General features: G+C 37.4%; 2 protein-coding genes across 3 annotated transcripts; one reads left to right on the top strand and one right to left on the bottom strand.

Moving 5' to 3' along the window:
- The first annotated feature begins 8885 nt into the window (after positions 1–8885).
- LOC131434062 (uncharacterized) lies at positions 8886–10079 on the top strand. The gene has a single exon (XM_058600712.1). The coding sequence runs from the start codon at positions 8886–8888 to the stop codon at positions 10077–10079; it is 1194 nt and encodes a 397-aa protein (XP_058456695.1).
- A 7483-nt stretch (positions 10080–17562) lies between these two features.
- Positions 17563–19274, bottom strand: LOC131436047 (sugar transporter SWEET1). Of its 2 annotated transcripts, XM_058604490.1 has the most exons (6): positions 19161–19274; positions 19001–19098; positions 18873–18950; positions 18530–18756; positions 18297–18472; positions 17563–18235 (listed from the first exon to the last, which is right to left on the bottom strand). In XM_058604490.1, the coding sequence occupies exons 2-6, from the start codon at positions 19084–19086 to the stop codon at positions 18104–18106; spliced, it is 699 nt and encodes a 232-aa protein (XP_058460473.1). In that variant the 5' UTR covers positions 19087–19098; positions 19161–19274; the 3' UTR covers positions 17563–18103. The 2 variants fall into 2 exon arrangements, with proteins under 2 accessions (XP_058460473.1, XP_058460472.1); XM_058604489.1 differs by having other exon boundaries at positions 18297–18756.
- Positions 19275–21533: the final 2259 nt, after the last annotated feature.

The raw sequence follows: 21533 nt of genomic DNA, 5'->3' as shown, positions 1-21533 counted from the left end.
ACTTTACCCCATAACTCCGGAACCGGAAGTCGGATCCGGATGAAATTCAGGCATTCCGTATGGGACCTTTCATTTGAATTTAAGTTTGTGGAAATCGGTTAAACCATCGCTGAAAAAAAGTGAGTGAGATTATTTGACATATACACACACACACATATATCTAAATGTAATCTTACATATTTGATATGACTGTTATTATTAGAATAATATTCCGAGAGCAAAATAAAGTAAAACCAAAAAATAATTTCAACTGTAAATTTATAACACCATCTAACGAAAACCAGAAAAAAATTCGTTGTTCAACAACTTTTGAGCCGACTAAATATTTTAAATAAGACGATTTTGCAAACGATTTTTTTAGAAAGAAAGGAAAATCATTCCGCGTTATTTGCAAGAATTCGACATATAGTATGGATTTATTAGGCTTGATTCACACGTGTTTTTTTATTTTGTTTGAGTGTTTAAATGTTTGGAGCAATGTACACAATTTAACATGTTATGTTAGGTGTCGTCGTTCTTCGAAAAACATAATATTTTATTTTTTACTGATTCAGATTGAAAGTAAATCACCGTCCTTTTCACTGTTTTGTTTGTCAAATGAATACTATTTTAGGCATTAGTTAAAATCGTGTAAAATATACGTTCATCTCACCATTCCACTTGATCCATATTTTAAATTTTCGTATTTTAAAACATAACGCATGAATTTTTGTTGCAAAGATCACTATCGTAGCAGAAACACGCCTGAAGCTCATTAACGTCAAGTGCGTTACGCTTAAATTTCAGCGAAATCAGTCCAAGTGGATCATGATCCGAGAACATTTAATCATGATTTATTATCAAAACATGATAATATACTATTTTCCCTAAATCATGACTCGTTTTACTAATTTCTAGAATCGGAATTTGGCCCGTGTATGCGAGCGTGTAATATCTGTTTGTTGAGGCTCAACCGATTTCGATATACTTGGGCTTGACGATAGTAACAAAGGACGCTTGTCCGGGGTAAAATAAATTATTTAAAAAAGGACGTTTGATAACTGCGATGGGGTCGATGATCAAGTTGAAACATTTTATAGCTAATACTTTCACTTCCGGATATGATAAGCGACATGTGCATTAAAGTACTCTTTTGTGTATTACACAAATAAGTTCGGATGTTACTAGATCAATCTAAAAATGTGTCAAAAATCTCATATTTTATTTTACTTATAACATGTCATTCATGCACTTTATTCCACTGCAGTTCAATACATTTCCAGATGTTGTCCTTGTCAACATTTTATGGTATTTTTGAATGCCAGTTGCTATTTTCCATAACCAACAGTCATAAACATGTACGCACAATTATCCAACAAGTACTCCATTGTAATACGGCTGAGCAGCCCCGCATACTATGCCTCACTACAAATCAGTGGTATGCCCTACTACAATGATGTAAAATGCCCCTTGAAATGACAAAATAAGAAAAAAATACTATTACTTGTATTAGAAATTATTTGCGCAATCAGCTAGTTGCAATCGGGAAGCAACAATTTCGATCCTACCAACGCTACATTTTGTTTGAATAATCGTTATAAATATTCAAAACAATATTTCAAATTGAAAGCATACTGTTAAATTGAGGGTGGCACATAATGTCCGTAGAGTGACTATTATGAGAAAATTAGTATATCAAAGAAATGGTTTTGTTTATTTACTTGTTTCTACCTTGAGTAGAAACATTAGCACTGATAAAAATTAGACGTTTTATACGGATAAAATGCTTATTAAGTCGAAGCAAAACCTTACATTGAAAAGCTGCCTAATTCTATTTGTTTTTTCATATTTTCCAGCAAACGACAGCTGCCAAATATGCATAGCAGAAAGATTCTACGAAAAGATAGTGTTAGTGATAAAACTTTTGTTTAGAAAAGTCTTGACTGTTTCAAAAAGGAAAGGGACGATTTGGTCAGCAGGAGCGCTTTTAATACTTTCCCCTAGATATGATAGATACTACAGATACGCATTCCTACGCAGTTTAATTTTTATCAACTAATATCAAAACTATCGATTTCAATACCACAATAATATTATCCTTATTCTTTAGAATATTCAGCTTTTTTAAAGTTGCATTTTTTTCAATTTCGTTTGTTTATTTATCAGAAAACAACCTAATCATTGCAATATAACTCTATATTCTATTCACCCTGCTTAGAAATATTTGACTTAATTATGATTCAGTAGTTTCTCGTGTTACAGATCGGATTACAGGGTAAATTAAAGTTCCGTAATAGATGCCAAACTCGTCTCGGTGATGATAAACAACCGTATGAGAAACCGAAAACATGGAAAATAATGCACGCAAAATCCACAGCCCCAACGGATTGTGAGAAGAGGAAAGCTACTACCGACTATCGACGCTCTGTTTACATAATGCATCTGGCTTTGAAACTGAGTGCCACTTACATGAGATTGATTGAGTTTCGTCTGATCTGCTGAACCATGCGCGAACACCACGAGGCTGTCCATTGCGATATTTCAGATTTTTAGCAGCTCAAGCTCGCACACGAAAGGCAACCATTTCTCGCCAGAAGCCGAAGATCGGCGATTGTTTATTGTTACAATTTCCCAACGAGTCGTTTTTGAGCATCAACTTGATGCGTTCAAGTGGGAATTATGATTTCGTATTGCTTTCTCAATTATTAATTAGAACACGGTCAGCTGCTAGCGAGAAGAGATTGCCAAACAACGAATATGGAGTTGTAATCGCCCTAACCAGAAACCAAAATCGCGATGTGAACTTTTCTAAACGACGGTTGAAATAAAGACAAAGTACCTTCCAACCCTTTCCCGTTGATACGAAAACCAACTGTTATTATCGGAAATTTAATTTCGACGAAGGGGGAAGAGCTCATTCGTGCTTTTTGCTTATTTCATATAGAAAGGCTATACAATCACTGTGAAAACCGACGGAGAATTGAGAAAATGTGTGTGTATATGTCCCGATTCGCTCAAACTTAGATTCATCCGAAAGGTCTTGAGATGGCATCAGAAGATCCCAATTTTAATTTGAACCAAACTCCTGGTTCCGTAGGTAGGGTGCTTAGTATAAAAACATCAATTTCAAAAATATTTATTAGCTTCCTCTTTATATTGGCTAGTGAATTTGTCTAGTTTGCTAATCATGATAGGCTGCAACCGAGGAAACCATTGATAGTCCCATAAACGACTTGTAGAATTTTTTCCAAGTATTACTACCGGTACATTTTTTCTAGAATTCAAATCGTCACAGAGAACCGTAAAAAATTATAGAGTTGTGCGCCGATCAAAATTGTCAACATCGGCGGCTGAAACGTCTTTTTGACCAGCGGCGGCGGCGAATCGGCGTGACGCTATTTCCTGAAAACATCGGCGGCGGAGGCGGCGCGATTCGGCGTAATCAATTATAAACTTATTAACAATTTTAATATAGATTCACACAGGACAATTTCTCTATATCATTGTTTTGTCGACCTACAATCAACGATCCTAATGTTTATGTGATCCATTAAAGCCAACGTAGTGAATGGAGATGGTAAATGTTTTCGAATGCATCGAATTAGAGGAGAAATTGAGATGAATATAAGTGCGATATTTGGAGATGGTTGACTATTGTTTAAATAAATATTTCATTCATATACAAAGGGTTTTTTTATGATGAGCAAGAAATATGAAGTTTTATTCGGAACTATTTTTCAAATCGCTTTTTACATAGTTGATAATTATCATGTATGAAAATCGTTTTATCAACTCAAAAAATAAGTATATCTTTTTCGTACGTATGTAATTAACATAAAATCGATTAGGCGCTCAAATTCATTCAGATATCAAAAATAATATCAAATTAACAAATTCAAATTTTAATTACTTCTCATTTGTAACGATTTCTTATAAAAACGGGTAAATTCATTTGAAAAGTCATAGTACAAGTAAAGGAAAATGTTTTTACTTTGAGTTGGTAACGTTGATCTTAATCTATTGTGCGAAAACTAACGTTTATTTAGAATGGATCATGAAATTTTGTTCAATACCATTTTTCAAATGCCCGGAAATAACAAATAAAGTATCCAAAATAAATGGTACTCGATCACTAAACATTCTAGTACCAGAGAAATCAACACTACACTGGTTTCTAAAAAAAAATGTTAATCGAAAAAAACCTAACATTATTTATTTTTTTCGGAAGAACCCTCCTTTTTATGGTTCCATTTTTCATTTTCAGATGTCGCGACCGATAATGTGCCAATAGCTCAAAACCTTTTGAATAAAGACAGAAAATAAACTTTGAATCAAATGACATTGGCTTCGGTTGACATCGGTAGTACTGATTTTCAGTATAAGTAGGAGGAAAGTAACTGTACTGTAATTTTCAATGAATTTTCATGAAAACTGTAAACAATTTTCCACATTGATAAAATCATTTTTTCGGCTGATGTAATATTATCGGCGGCACGATTAAAATGTGATAACCGGCGCGCTGATCATCTTTTTCTTGAATTGGCGGCGTGTCGAAATTATCGGCGGCGGCGGCGTGGCGCGGCGGCGCACAGCTCTAAAAAAAATATAGATCATATTAGTGTATGATCGAATGGACCGAATGTCACTTCACTTTCTCACATGTGATTGAATAGATTTTCACTTAAATTCAAATGTAGTATATGAATATAGTAGTATTATGCAACAACTTCAATGAGTTTTTGCTGTAATATATAGGATAAAATGAATAATATGAGAAAGACTTCATTACACCACTAGGTGGATTAAAGCAGTTTTTTTAATTGTTTTGTTTCTTTTCTACATATCTACATATGCCGGGACAGCTCGAAAATAGCAGGAAAATACATGTGTATTCTAAAAGCGGTTGAAGATTTTCCCGAGCAATGAAAGGGGGATGTCGAATCATCAAAGCATTGTTTCTGCAGGCATAAATCATACACCTAATGACGGATAGTGAATTAACTAGGTTTAAAATTTATGCTGCTTAATATGAAGTTAGCCAGCCGAAGATGGTAGTTTTTTAGCTTACCAAAGTGATCCATCAAAAAGAACATGAGAGTAATACACACACTGTTTGGCACTGACCGATTTTGTGTTCGGTTTCTGAAAATTAGTGGATAATTATTGTTAAATTACTCAGCGAACTATGGTGTTCGCAGGTGTGCCGGAAGTTGAATGTATAAAAACGACATTCTATGGTTCAAGCTGAGTAATTTTACCGATGGTAAAAAATGTACTAATTATTACAGCTAGCGTGTTGAGCAAATTGACTTATTTTAGAAATTCCTAAACCGATTCAAAACTGGTGCGAAATGAATCATCTTGAGTTTACCAATTAATTTTTTTTTCATCGGCAACAGTCAAGAATATAACTTAGAATTACTACCTGGTGATGGTAGACCCGAATATCTAGAGAAACCATTGTCGATGTTATCAGCGAAGTTTATACTTTGAAACATTATTTTTTTTTTGAAAAACTACTAAATGCATTAGAAAAGTTTACATGAAATTATATCTGTTGGTATATAAGTTTTAAGTTACTACTAGTATTGAAACACGAACATATCAAGCAAATATAGCAAATAGAAGAAAAAGTAAAGCCTTGGTATTACACATATTCCTTTAGTGGAATTTCACACTCTGTTTCAATAGACTTCGAAGCCGATTTCTAGCGTACAAAATCATAGCATGGCAGGTGCTACGAATTAAGAATCCTTCTAAGTCGGGACTCGAACACACGACAATTGGCTTGTAAAACCACCGCCCTTCGCATTGAACCACCTACCAGTAACATATAGAAAAGCATATGTTAATACGATGTATAATATATATAAGGCAATGCATCTGTTCTATATAAATAAATCAGCAGTGCATGCGCGGCAAACAAAAAAAGGTTTAGAATAGCTGCATTAATTCAATCCTATTATTCATATCCTATATCAAACTGTAAACATATTGGCAAAGGAAACATTCTACGCCTGTTTTTTTATCTAATCAACCCAACTAGTTCTTCCATTGATTACGTAACGTACTATTCAATAACATTTCTAACTTTTAGAACGATTCTCAACTATCTATTGAACGTAGCGTAACTTGCGGCAGAGGTACGAAATCGGAATACGTAACGAGGGTTGTTTTGATAGAAAGGGAGTATAGAATACGATAAATTATCAATGCATGGAAAACCACTTGGAACAAACCAAAGGTATGAGGATACAAAAAAAACAAACAACCGTCATCATTTACTCAGCTTCCGGAAATACCGTGAGGCCTATAAGGCCGTAGCATGATTTGTCGCTTTTTGATCACAATGCTACGCATAAAAAAAGTTTACGTACCTGAAAAGGGGAACAGAAAAACCAAATACATTTTATTGCATTGTTTTGTTAAGGTGGCGGGATGAAAAGCTCAAGTCACTATTTGACACGTGTCTGCAAAAACGATGCGTGTCGTATGCATAGTTTATAGTACAGACAATGTATTCACAGCATAAAGAAGCTTTTCGAGACACCCATGCAGGTTTCATTGGTACAGAGAAAGAAATTAAGAATTTTACAGGTGATATAATTTTACAAACCAAACAATTCATAACTCCTTAAATTGTGAAATGACACAACATTCCATTCGTACAAAATTTTACAGGCTCCGAGTGTAATTTGCACTCGGTTATCAAGTTGAATTTGTATGTATCAATTATTATTCAAGCAGATATGTGCTTCAGTGGCTAGATCGATAAACTGGAGTGCTTTTTGATCTAACGTTTCTCGGTTCAAGTCGCGCTGCTGCTATTGATCTTTTGTTTTTTTTTATTTCATTCATTCGATTTCACGCCATGTAATTTTCAAATCTTACAATTTTACATGTTCTTGAATATGAATTTGAGTGAAATATCACCCTTCATTCCATCCTGGTATAACAAATTTATTCCGTTTTTCTGAGATTTGCGTCTTGCTGCGTTTTCTTATCATTTTCGGAGTTTGACAAATGGAAAGAAGGAGCGAAATATAGAAATATATTGAGGAATGAGCCGTTGCTCGGACATTGTGTCGGATTGTTTTGCGGTCTCCTAGATAAATTTCCTACGAAAATAACACATGCCCTGATCAGCTAGAAAATTTTTCCAAGAGCCAAAAGCATTTTTGTTGCAATTTTGTCATGTTTTCGATAGTCTACATATATCTTACGTCAGTAAAATCACAGAGAAAAGATAACCAAATAGAGTTTTCAATGTGTGTAAAGAATTGAACGGTTGTTTAGCAAAGTGATCACCATGTAACAATTTGCCTCATGCGTTCGAACTTTCATACAACGGTAATTCATGCGTGCAAAGTCGTACGCAACGGTGATTATGACAAATTTTTACTTGTATGCTTTACATAGCTTTTTTGAAAAAGTTTGTAGAAGCTTGGATGTCTGTTTTCTGTGGTAAAATCATGCATTTAATATAAAATAACCATATTTACCCATGGCTTATCATAATTAATTATGCTTTATATAAGGTGCTTTATATAAATGTTTGTTAACAGCGTCTGTTCTCCATGTTAGGAGCGGCTGATTACCGTCTTTGTGTCAGCGTGGGACTCTAAACAGTGCTGACACGATGGCCCTTCGATGAGACAGGAAGTTGGTGCAGGCCTAACAAGCCGGCCGGAAAACATATGTAACGTACAATCAGGATATAAATACGACTCGGAATAATCAACAAATACCTGGGCGACAAACAAAGGACTAGGATTGGAAGCTTGGTAGATGAAACTGCGAACTGCTTGGCTTCCCTGGATATGACCGCATGCTGCATGATGAGCTTCAAATCCGCGACTTCGATGTCGTAGCACTGTATGAACTTTGTAGGGCGGGACAGAAGGTGTGGAAAATGGGCTTCGAGCGGCTACCTCCTACCAGAGCTGTGGCACAATCAGCGTTTTAGAGAGATTTGTAGTGTTGGGCAAGATGAGCCAGCGCGTGATTGAGTGGTAGCCAATCAGTAATAGGATGTGCGTATTGAAAATCAAGGGCCGTTTCTTCAATTACGGCATCATCAACGTGCACTGCCCACATGAGACGAGACCCGATGACGAGAAAGAAGCATTTTACGCGCAGCTGGAACGAATCTACGACACCATAAGATATCATAAGATATCCACCATCGTCATCGTCCCGGTACTGTGGTCGGTGATGGTAGTGGAGGCTTCCGACATGCTACTCCAGGCGAGTATAATGTGTTACAAGAACCCGCGGTACCTGACATTTTCCCGCTTTCCAGTGCAATTTATTCAAATGGTCTACGTATTTACTACCAAAACGTGCGTGGATTGAGAACAAAAATTGATGTTTTTTTCCTAGCTGTCTCGGATGCTGAATACGACATCATCGTTCTGACGGAAACCTGGCTGAATGACCAAATTTTCTCCGTACAACTCTTCGGTCATCTTTATGATGTTTTCAGAACTGATCGATCCCCGCTGAACAGTCATAAAACAAGAGGCGGAGGCGTCCTGATTGCAGTGTCGAAAAAATTGAGCAGTTCAGTTGATCGAACAATTGTGTCTACATCGCTGGAGCAGCTATGGGTTTTAGTTGAACTTCCGCCGATTTCGTTGAGCATCAGAGTAATTTATCTACCTCCTGACCGAAGAATCGACTCAGTGAGTATAAATGAGCATATAGATTCGTTGAGCGCGATATCCTCTCGATTGAGCCCACGCACTCCTGCATTACTGTTCGGGGACTATAATCAACCTGGTTTACGTTGGTGCGTTCATGAGGAAGGACTACCTTTCTTTGATCCACTGCTTTCATATATTCCTACTGCCTGCTCCGCTCTTCTCGATGGCTTCAACCTGAACGGGTTCACTCAAATTAATACGATGGCGAACAGAAACGAGCGCTTGTTAGATCTTATCCTCGCAAATGACATCGCTTTACCGGTCAGTACCGTCACTCTACCTATCGTGCCACTGATTGATCTCGACCTCGACCATCCCGCTCTTGCTGTGGAGTTTAAGGTGCCCATTCCAAATGAGTATGACGAACCGTCTATTTCGTACTCTCTGGACTTTCGCCGAGCAGACTACACTGAACTGAATGACATGCTTTCAGCTGTTAACTGGCAATTTATTGAAACGTCAACTAAAATCAATGACGCCGTAGAATATTTTTGCGATGCGGTGGAAAATGTTGTTTCCCGTACTGTTCCCGTCAGTCGCCCTCCTAAAAAACCACCGTGGACAAATAGACGCTTACGCGCTCTTAAACGGACGCGATCGTCAGCTCTTCGAAAGTTTTGTAGTTTCCGATCTTCGTATTTCAAACAACAACTAAAAATCGCTACCAGTCGATACCGCCGTTACAATATGTTCCTATATCGGCGCTATATAAGACGTACTGGACTCAATCTCCGTCGAAACCCTAAACTTTTTTGGTCTTTTGTGAATTCAAAAAGAAGAGAGACTGGTCTTCCGCACTCGATGTTTTTCGGAAATCAAACAGCCTGCACCGAGAAGGAAAAGTGTGATTTATTTGCGCATCACTTCAAGGATGCATTTCATGACAATTCTGCAACACAGATTCAAATTGACGAGGCAACTGCTGGTGTACCACGTGATATATTTAATTTCCATATTCCTCCCATAACTGAGCAAATGGTCGAGACAGCAATTCGAAAATTAAAGCTATCGTTCGCTGCTGGTCCTGATGGTATTCCTTCATCTGTGTTGAAACGTTGCGCAGGAGCACTCAGTTATCCAATATCGAAATTGTTTAATCTTTCAACTTTACAAAGCGAGTTTCCTTCACGATGGAAGTTTTCCTATATGTTCCCGGTTCACAAAAAGGGCGATAAACGTGACATTTCCAACTATCGCGATATTACGTCTTTGTGTGCATGTTCGAAGCTATTCGAAATTATCGTAAACGATATTTTGTTTGCCAGTAGCAGAACCTACATAGATAATGAACAGCACGGGTTTTACCCGAAACGATCGGTTACATCGAATCTTATGATATTCACCTCAAAATGCGTGCTCTGGATGGTAAATCGATGCAGCGTATATGGATCTTAAAGCGGCATTTGATCGAGTATATCACAAAATACTTCTGTCCAAGCTTCAACTACTGGGTGTTTCAACGATGAGCGTAGAGTGGTTTAGATCGTATCTGACAAACCGTTCTGTACAGGTTAAAATCGGTTCTTCAACATCTGAAGTTTTCTCGAATTTTTCTGGAGTTCCGCAAGGCAGCAATCTTGATCCGTTGCTGTTTTCGCTTTTCATGAACGATATTTCACTGCTGTTACCACCGGAATCCAGATTATTTTATGCAGACGATGCACAAATTATGTAGGTTATCAAGCGTCTCGCGGACTGTTTTGTACTACAACATATGATACAAAAGTTCGTAGATTGGTGTTCAAAAAATTATTTGTGTCTGAGTATCGAGAAATGCTGCGTCATATCTTTCTATCGGAAAACTGATCCTATCTTGTATGGCTATGAAATCTCGGAAAGGTCCATGACACGAGTAGAATGTATAAAGGATCTTGGTGTGACTCTAGATCGTGAAATTACTTTTAGACTGCACTATGACGATATGTTGGCCAAAGCAAACCGTCAACTTGGTTTCATCTTCAAGGTAGCCAAAGAGTTTCGAGACCCACTTTGTTTAAGATGATTGTACTGTTCACTTGTACGTTCAATACTAGAGTCAAACGCTGTGATTTGGTGCCCCTACCATGCTTACTGGACCGCTAGGATTGAGACTGTTCAACATAAATTTGTGAGGTACGCTCTGTGCATGTTACCGTGGCGTGACCCTATGAACCTACCATCATACGAAGATCGCTGCCGTTTGTTGAATCTCGAGCCATTGGAGGTACGACGCATAATTGCTCAAGCAACTTTCGCTGCCAATCTACTTTTGGGCGACATAGATAGTCCAACGTTACTCATGCGCCTAAACCTCTACGCACCTGAAAGATCACTTCGCCAGCGGAACTTCCTGTCTCTTGAACCACGAAATAGAATGTAAGGACAACATGAGCCTTTTCGGACAGTTTGTATGCGGTTCAACGAATTCTCTCAACTATTCGATTTTAATGTGTCGTCAACCGTGTTTCATAATCGTTTACTTGACAATTTCCACATAGTGAGTAGCGATAGTTAGGTTTAGTTTTTAAATTTTAATTGTTTGTTTTTATTCATTAAGACAACATATGTCAGATGAAGTTATACAAATATACAAATATACCTGTCCACGACGGAATGAAAACTCGTCATCGGCGATTTGAATGCTCAGGTAGGCCGAGAAGCAAAGAACAGGCCTGTGATCGGGCTGGAGAGTCTGCAAGCGGCGACAAACGACAACGGACAACGATGTGCGATCTTTGCCGCCTCCCGAGGAATGGTAGTTCGAAGCACCTTGTTCCGCAAAGATATCCAAAAGCCAAAAATCGACCACGTTCTCATCGACGACCGATTTTTCTCCGACTTCCGCAATGTCCGCACTTATCGCATTGTCAACATTGATTCTGACCACTATCTTGTCGCGGTTTGTATGCACTCAAAACTATTGACGTTGCACAACACTCGTCGCACAGAAACTCCTGAACTCAACGAGGAACGATTCAGACATGCGCGGAACAGGTAGAACTCGGTTCTCCAGAGGTAAAAACGCTACCAGAAAGTCCAAGATCACGAAGCGATGGAACAGCTGTACCGCGCAACTGACACACGGAAGATCTATGAGAAGGTGAACCGCTTAATGAATGGCGAGGCACAACACGGAAAGAAATCCGTTACTGCTGTCATGATTAGAAAATCATGAAACCAATCATTTTAACTGATCACGAAATCATGAGCAATAACTCTTCTCCCATGAAAATTAATCATGGTTCGAAAAAGCGTTACTTGAAGAATGCATTTCTTTCAAAGCTCGTAACTCTAATTTTCTACCCGGATATCACTTTGAACCCTCTACCTCAAGTGATGTGATAGATTAATAGATTAATCGTAAAACAAAAAGCAGACATTGAAAAGCAAGACCTACTGAAAATGTTTACTTGATCCTGAAGCAAGTTATTTAATAATCGTGTTGTTGTACCCACCGGCTGATAAAGAATTAAACATAACATAAAAATAAAGATAATGAACCGAAAATTGACATCATAAGAGACTAAGCACGGCTACGTTTTTCATTTGACAAACATCGATGTTACATTTTGTTCGAATGTATTCTTACATATTTGATGTGATCGTTGTTGCTAGAATAATATTCCGAGAGCTAGCGTTTAATTCGATTGTGAATTTGAAACACCATCTAACAAAAATCAGAAGAATATTTTGTTCAATCACTTTGATTAATTTGTTTCAAAGATATAACAATACAAGCTATATTGATGCACCTAAATATTATGTATAAGACGATTTTTTTTGCAAGAATTCGACATTGAGTTGTTTTTTAAGAGGTTTGGTTCACTCGTGTTTTTTCATGCAGTTCGTTTAAGTGTTTAAATCCTGAAACACAAAATCAAAACTAAAGTAATGAACGCAAGTAAACACGTTATCTCTTGCGTCGTCGTTTGTCAAAAACAGAATATTTTCATTTTAAAAGAAGTTCGTCGTGCTTTTCACGGAATTTATATTGCAAAAATGACCATCGTTGACAAAATCACACATAACGCCTGAATTTATGTTGCAAAAATTACCATTGTAGCAGAAACACGCCCGAAGTTATATCCAACAACTTCAAGTGCGTTACGTTTAAATTTCATCGAAATCAGTCCGAATGGATCATGATCCGAGTAATTTTAATCATGGTGTATTATCATAACATGAACATATATTATTTTCCCTAAATCATGACTCGTTTTGCTCATTCCTAGAATCGGAATTTTACCCGTGAAGATACAGAGAACGATACTGGAATCAACGCTCAACCGACGACAGATTCCCAGCACCTGACCTGTTGAAGATAATTGAGGAGATCGGCAAACTGAGGAACAACAAAGCCGCGGGCAATGACCAATTGCCAGGCGAGCTGCTCAAACATATAGGAGAGGCATTGGCTAGAGCGCTGCAATGGATGATTTCTATGATTTGGGAGGAGGAGGTTCTACCGCAGGAATGGATGGAAGGATTTATATGTCCCATCTACAAAAAGGGTGATAAGCTAGATTGTTGCAACTACCGCGCAATCACATTGCTGAACGCCGCCTATAAGGTACTCTCCCAAATCCTTTGTCGTCTATCATCAATTACTCTATCATCAATTACTAAGGAATTCAAAGGGCCGTACCAAGCGGGATTTACTGGACCCTGCGCCACTACGGATCACATATTCGTGATAAGACAAGTACTGCAGAAGTGTCGTGAATACAACGTACCCACGCATCACCTATTCATTAACTTCAAAGCGGCATACGGTTTTCCGGATAAACTGACGCGATTCGTCAAAGCAACGATGGATAGAGTGATGTGCTACGTCCGAGTATCTGGGACGCTCTCGAGTCCCTTCGAATTTCGGAGAGGGCCATGGTAAGGTGATAGACTCTTTTGTTCAATATTGATTTGGAAGGTGTGATTCAAAGAGCGAGGATCGACACGAGTGGCACGATCTTCCGAAAGTCCGTACAGCTTTTTGGCTTCGCTGAAAATATTGATATTGTGACACGTAACCTTGAGAAGATGATGGAAACATACATCGAACTGAAAGCTGAAGCTAGGCGTATCGGACTGGCCATAAATGCGTCAAAAACAAAATACATAATGACTCTGTACACTATGAATCGGCTGCGAAGTCTGTTGAAACAGAAAGGCCAAATTCCACAAAAGGAATGTAATGCCAAGACGTTGCTTTGGTGACCGCCAATAACGATACCAGCAGAGAAATTCAGGGGCGTATTTAGGAAATCGTGCGTACTTTGGAATCAGAAAAAACCCTTTCGATCGAGAAAAGTACTCCACCGCATGAAATTGACCATCTACAAAACGCTCATTAGACCGGTTGTTCTCTGGCCACGAAACCTGAACTATGTTGGCAGAGGACCAACGCACTCTTAGTGTTTTCGAATGAAAGGTGCTGAAGAACATCTATGGCGGGGTGCAGATGGAAGACGGAACGTGGAGACGGTTCATGAATCACGCATTGCAACAGCTGCTAGGAGAATGGTTCTTGAATCCTATCCGACTGGTACAAGAAGAAGAGGAGCGCAGCGAGCAAGGTGGTTCGATCAAGTGGAGGGTGATCTCCGAAGCATCCGTGCCTTGAGTGGCTGGTGACGGGCAGCAATGGCCCGAGTTATGTGGAGACGAATTCTTGATACAGCAAAGTACACCCCAGGACTATAGCTCTTAGGTAAAGTAAGTATCCATGGCTTATGTTCCATAAAGTACCTAATAGATATGGCAAAATTTGATACGTAAAAAACTTGAAACCGCAACTATTTTCAAAGGCTCGCTAGAAAAAAAAAGGCGGGTGGGTAATGTCAGAGACATAACTGGATGTCGTGAATACGAAAACAAATGACATGTTCCTTAACACTTCCGAATATCAAATAGTTGATCAATTGTATGAATTATGCAAGCATTCCCCTTTTCCACATTTTTCGCAAAAACAAAGAAGGCTTCACTTGATCTCGATTACTGTGAATTTCACACAGCGAAAAGTGCAAGAATCCAACCAAACTGTTCTACATTTGCACTAAACTGAGGATATTTTCTTTCGATTTGCGAACAACACATCCTAATAGTTCTTCAGAAAACTTTTAGAGCCATTAGAACGGCTGATTTTTTATAATGCTTTCCAACGATGCTTATTCATCCATCGAAATGACTGGCAGCTGTGACGTAATCACTCTTATCGGAAGCGAAACTAGCTTTGCAAACGGCACAAAATACATCTGCTCGCATTGGCGATAGAATCCAAACTGATTAGATTTTTGTTAGGAGCTTTCTTTTACGTGATTTCGTTTGTAGCATTTTCACTAATGGGCGGTCCTAACGGCTATAAAAATAGTCGCATACAGAATATTAATGTCGATTATTTTATTTCGCATTTGCAAATTTATTGAAAAAAAAAACTATCAATATGCTGTAGGGATTCATTTCCAGCATTCAGAAGGGACAAATTGCGTAATTCTCTACGATATTAAACTCGGAACATTTTTCGCAAAAAAAAGCTTCACTTGATCTCGATTACTGTGAATTTCACACAGCGAAAAGTGCACAAATCTAACCAAATTGTTCTTGATTTGCACTAAACTGAGGATAATTACCTGCGGTTTGCGAAAAACAAATCCTAATAGTTCTTTAGGAATATTTTAGAGCCATTAGAACGGCTGATTTTTTATAATGCTCTCCAACGTTGCTTTTTCATCCATCGAAATGACTGGCAGCTGTGACGTAATCGCTCTTGTCGAAAGCGAAACTAGCTGTGCAGACGACACAAAACACATCTGCTCGCAGTGGCGATAGAATCCAAACTGATTCAATTTTTGTTAAGAGTTTCCTTTATGTGATTTCGTTTGTAGCTTTTTCACTAATGGGCGGTCCTAACGGCTATAAAAATAGCCGCATACAGAATTTTTATGTCGATTATTTCATTTCGGATTTGCATAATTTATTGAAAAAAAACTATCAATATGCTGTAGGGATTCATTTCCAGCATTCAGAAGGGTCAAATTGCGTAATTCTCTACGATATTAAACTCGGAACATTTTTCGCAAAAAAAGGCTTCACTTGATCTCGATTACTGTGAATTTCACACAGCGAAAAGTGCACAAATCTAACCAAATTGTTCTTGATTTGCACTAAACTGAGGATAATTACCTGCGATTTGCGAAAAACAAATCCTAATAGTTCTTTAGAAAAATTTTAGAGCCATTAGAACGGCTGATTTTTTATAATGCTCTCCAACGTTGCTTTTTCATCCATCGAAATGACTGGCAGCTGTGACGTAATCGCTCTTGTCGAAAGCGAAACTGGCTGTGCAGACGACACAAAACACATCTGCTCGCAGTGGCGATAGAATCCAAACTGATTCAATTTTTGTTAAGAGATTTCCTTTTATTTGATTTCGTTTGTAGCTTTTCCACTAATGGGCGGTCCTAACGGCTATAAAAATAGCCGCATACAGAATTTTTATGTCGATTATTTCATTTCGGATTTGCAAAATTTTTTGAAAAAAACTATCAATATGCTGTAGGGATTAATTTCCAGCATTCAGAAGGGTCAAATTGCGGAATTCTCTACGATATTAAACTCGGAACATTTTTCTCAAAAAAAGGCTTCACTTGATCTCGATTACTGTGAATTTCACACAGCGAAAAGTGCACAAATCTAACCAAATTGTTCTTGATTTGCACTAAACTGAGGATAATTACCTGCGATTTGCGAAAAACAAATCCTAATAGTTCTTTAGAAAAATTTTAGAGCCATTAGAACGGCTGATTTTTTATAATGCTCTCCAACGTTGCTTTTTCATCCATCGAAATGACTGGCAGCTGTGACGTAATCGCTCTTGTCGAAAGCGAAACTAGCTGTGCAGACGACACAAAACACATCTGCTCGCAGTGGCGATAGAATCCAAACTGATTCAATTTTTGTTAAGAGATTTCCTTTTATGTGATTTCGTTTGTAGCTTTTTCACTAATGGGCGGTCCTAACGGCTATAAAAATAGCCGCATATAGAATTTCAATGTCGATTATTTCATTTCGGATTTGCATAATTTATTGAAAGAGACTATCAATATGCTGTAGGGATTCGTTTCTAGCATTCAGAAGGACCAAATTGAGGAACTCACTACGATATTCACCACTTTTGGAAACATTTTTCTTGAACGATTTGTTGTACAGCAGCAGCTATTTTCTTCTCTTCCTCAGAACGCGTTCTGATTGGCTGGTGTTGACATGGGTCAAATGAGATAGGTTTTTCAATAGTGTACTATTGAAATACTTCAATGCTCTTGCTATACACGTTTAAGTTGAAAAATTTCGATTCTATTGGTAGTTAGATTATATAAATCCTTCCACAGATCACTGAGCTATGAGCTTTCAAAATACGAGAAAGGCAAACGCGCCATATGAATTATCCTCTTTGATACTCGTTTATACCAAACATTTCAGAAAAGTTTAATTTTGAACTATTTGAGATTATGTCACACAACTGAAAATTTTATCATAAAATTGTGATCATATTTCCGATGGCATGTAGCAAAAATTATGTTGATTCGTTAGATACAACAAGAGATATTCACGATCAAAAACTTATCACTCTCTCAGAGGGTAAATTTTGAAAAGGCACCCCATAGTAAAGTAAGTCGTATTCACGACAAAACAAACATTTCGCTAAATGTTTTATTCGCCGATTCATAGCGTACAGGTCCATTGCATGGTTGGTGCTACCAGAGCCGGTGAAACGTGATAAGTACAGGTGCGTTATTTCACGTACCGGAGGGCGACCTGCCATTTTGAGAAATTCCTCATTTTTCATGAAAGTGTTATTCAAATACGACATAATATAGTTTTTGAACGATTTTATTTATTAGTCCGAGTTACAGAAAATTAGTCTTATTATCATAGATATTAAAAGTATTACTATTTCTTTCCGCTCCAAGTTTCGGGTGGGCAATTACTCACTTTTCGGGTGGGTACTACTACCCACCGTACCCACCTCTTTCACCGGCCCTGGGTGCTACGATCCTACTGACACTAAGAATCCTTCCCAATCGGGGCTCGAAGAGCCGACAACTGGCTTGTAATAACAGCGCCTTGTGCATTGAACTACCAACACGGGTAACCTTTGCATCTGTGCGAATCATAATTAGAACGATTTTAAGCCATTTTGTAAGACTCACAAAGTTTCAAACCGCCAATAAGAACTCAACAGCAAGTCATTTTTGCAGGCGAGAAAAAAATACCCTAATCAACTAGCATACTAAATAAATACAAATATTTTTTTTTTCATTTCCCATGCGATGTTTTAATCTTACAAATATTTTTTACACCCTTCGCTGGAAGTACTCAACATATCACAAAATTATGTATTTGTATAACTGACTGCCGTGTAGAACACACTATTTAGATTTCAGAGGTCAAGGAACACCATCATCTGTTCGAATTTGTTGATAGGTAGGACCGCTGACAGAAAACAATGTCCTACTTGGGTACATCACATAAAGGAACAACTGTATGGACGATAAAATACATCCTAGCAGATTAGGAATCTAAAAATAAAAAAAGGGATCAGTTCTTACATTTGCAAGAAGTTTAAAACAGCCAGAATACCTGAATAAATCTATCATCAATCAACAAACCATAGATGAACCACTGCAGTGATACAAAGAACGATGCAACGATAATTGGGAACGGAAGACTTTCCGTGTTTTTTGTACGAATCACATGGGCAAGTTTTGTCAAAGGAGATGCAAAAAATAAAACACCTACACAACAGCATACAAGCCCTATAAAAATCATACTTAATAGTTTATAATTAGGAACAGTATCATTTCTTAACATACCAATAACTCGAATTATTTTATCTACATCTGTTTCATACGCTGAATAAAGTGTGCATATCAGGATAAAACTGCCAACTGCTAGAGTCTGACGAATCACTATTCGCTTGTTGACTGAAAACGTGAAATATATAACGGTATACGAAAAAAACAAGCATGAGCCAATCGTATTAACGAAAATTACGGTATGCTCTCTTGTAAGTATTCCGTACTTCAACCACAAAAAGCAACTACAATGAAATTTAGAGGAAATAGTAAAAATATTTTAGTATATAAAAGATATAAGGAATGATTTATTCAATATATTTGAATGAGAAACTAATGCAAGTAAATTAATTATACTCACGACAAAAATCCAGATATAAACGGAAAGCCTGAAGTTTCCCCAGTTGATTTTTTTCTAATGTATCTGTGACAAATCACCCTAAAATTAAATGATAAGAAACTACCTACTGATAAGAAATTTTATCTTACGATCCTGTTAAAAATTGTAGAACAGTTGAAATAGTAGCCGACATTGCCAATATATCTTTTAATGATAAATCTTCCAGTGCTACCATTCTTGAGAAAATCTGTGCAAGAATGCAAACTATTACACGAATTTGAATTACTTCAAAATACCATGAAATCTTACTTAAAGTGTTTATTTTTCTTTGAACAATCCTACTATCATTTCACTTACTACAGTATTCAGATACAATATTTGGCAATAAACTATATGTATACAAACACTGCTGTATTATAGAGCTGTCAAGATTAGCACACAGGATGATGGAGAAAGGGTGGAAGCATTCACAGTTTTAAGCTCCCAATAAAAAAAATGACAGTTCCCAAAATGTGCACTCTCCCGACGAAATCGTATGCTTTGTATTTATAATTGTATGATATAATCGACGACACGACCTGCCACTCGCCTTCCCAAAACTGTATCATAAATTTGACTACCCCTCAGTAACTGGTAATGTCAAAACGAAATCGCATGAAAATATTTGAAACTGGCACACAAGTTGATAAATTATTGACTTGTAATAACAGTTACCTTGGTTACGCACTTTATACTGATAGCCAAAGAGAAGTAAATGTTTTATATCTCCAACATTCTTTCTCTTGCAATAACTTTTATTCTCTTCGGTCAGAGGCAACATTTCGATCGTAGCGGACATTGTGACGACACCACCTACTGCTGAATTAGACCCGTTGTAGATTAATAGCTCGGCTCAAACCAACAAGGAGAACATGGGAATGATGCAAGGAGCTATGCGCACTGCTGTCCCTATATAATGTTCGGCGAATATATTTCTTTGGGGAGGATTCTATCAACAATCTTCGAATAAGGGTAAACTACCTGCTACGCAATGGGAAACGGTAAAACTACAAATTTGGATCTCCGAACACAAAGTGTCTGTCGTTTATGTCATCGGGACGGATCATTGGTTGAGTCTTCCAACTACGATGGATAGAATTCCATTCGGAATACCGAAGCAAGTAGTGTTTCAAGACGCTCATAGACGATGACAATCTGCAGATTTCGTCTGCAAAGCTTTCACTCAATGCAAAGTACATTTGGCGGAAATGTTGGTTGACACATTGAAACTGGGATACTACTGTAATGATAAATGTTTCGGTTGGTTTATACTTTTGTTGATTGTTGATTCAATAAAATTTCGAAAATCGAGTTCATTTAAATGTAATTCTACTCCGTTTTTAATTCCGTAGTTTGCAACTGCGACATCATCATATTGATTGTCGCACCATTATTTTTCATCACAGTGTTAACCATCACGCAATGCGACATTACGTTATGTTACATGAGTCTCAAATATCACATCACTATTTGAAGACTTTTCAATGTTGCGTTCTGCTGTGTTTATCAATAGTTTTCTTTTGTTTAAATGCCTGACTCAAATGCATCAATTCTAGTTCCATATGACTCCAATGATTCGATTAAAACAGATCATAATTTATTACGGGCAGTTGATACCACCTCATACATCGCAGAATTTCTTGAATTTATCTAGAACAATGACTAATCTGAAAAGAAACCTTATCATTCTCACATAAGTAGGATAACGAATTTTCTTTTGAGCACAATGCCGAAGCAAGGAGATATCCTGAAGAGATTCTTTTAATGTGTGGACTCAAATATTAAATCAAACTATAATTAGAGGATATGTATCGTTTTTTTATCTGCAATTTGAACAATCACAGGCTTTTATCAGTCGACAGTTTCAGAAATAGTTTGAATTGGTTCGTTTATTTATTTATTATTAACAGTGTTGCTCGGGAGTATTATTTTTATCATTATCAAGGGGTCGCTCTAGTTTTGGTAACTGGCGGTAAATCGCTCACAGACACTTTTCATTTCAATTTTTCTTCGGAGTGTCTGGTCGTGTCGTCGATATAATTATCAAAATAGCTAAGAATTGGGAAAGGCAGTGTTTTAGTGTTACTCTATTTCATTCATAATTTCTTAAAAGTTATGAACGGATTTAATGATTTTAGTATGTATGTTATATGTATACATTGAGGTCTTTTTATGCGGTTTTTTACGCGACTTATTTTTTGCGAATTTTTAGAGTTATGCGAAGTTTCAGAGCTATGCGGTTTTTTTTATGCGAATTTTCAGTTATGCGGTTTCCCTTCTGCGTTTTTTTTATGCGAAATTTCAGAGTTATGCGGTTTTCTTTATGCGAAGTTTCAGAGTTATGCGGTTTTTTTATGCGAATTTTCAGAGCTATGCGGTTTTTTACGCGGTAATTTTATGCGGTACGTAAAAAGACTTCAGTGTATATGTTGTTTAGTGGCAAGCTCAGCAATATATTAAACCACACTTCGACCAAAAAATGCGCCTTGCCGAGATATCAGAATATTACTTTAATAAGTTTGGATTACTGAATAATCAGTAAAATATCGGTTATCGATATCTGAGAAACTAGAAACAACACAAGAACTTCCTCCGGAGGAAGAGTATACGTTTATGGCTGGCTTGATTCTCGACACTGCGATT

The sequence above is a fragment of the Malaya genurostris genome, chromosome 3 (genome assembly GCF_030247185.1).
Source record: "Malaya genurostris strain Urasoe2022 chromosome 3, Malgen_1.1, whole genome shotgun sequence".
NCBI lineage: Eukaryota > Metazoa > Arthropoda > Insecta > Diptera > Culicidae > Malaya > Malaya genurostris.
Note: the sequence above shows the minus strand (reverse complement) of the source record. Positions and strands in the feature narration are given on the sequence as shown.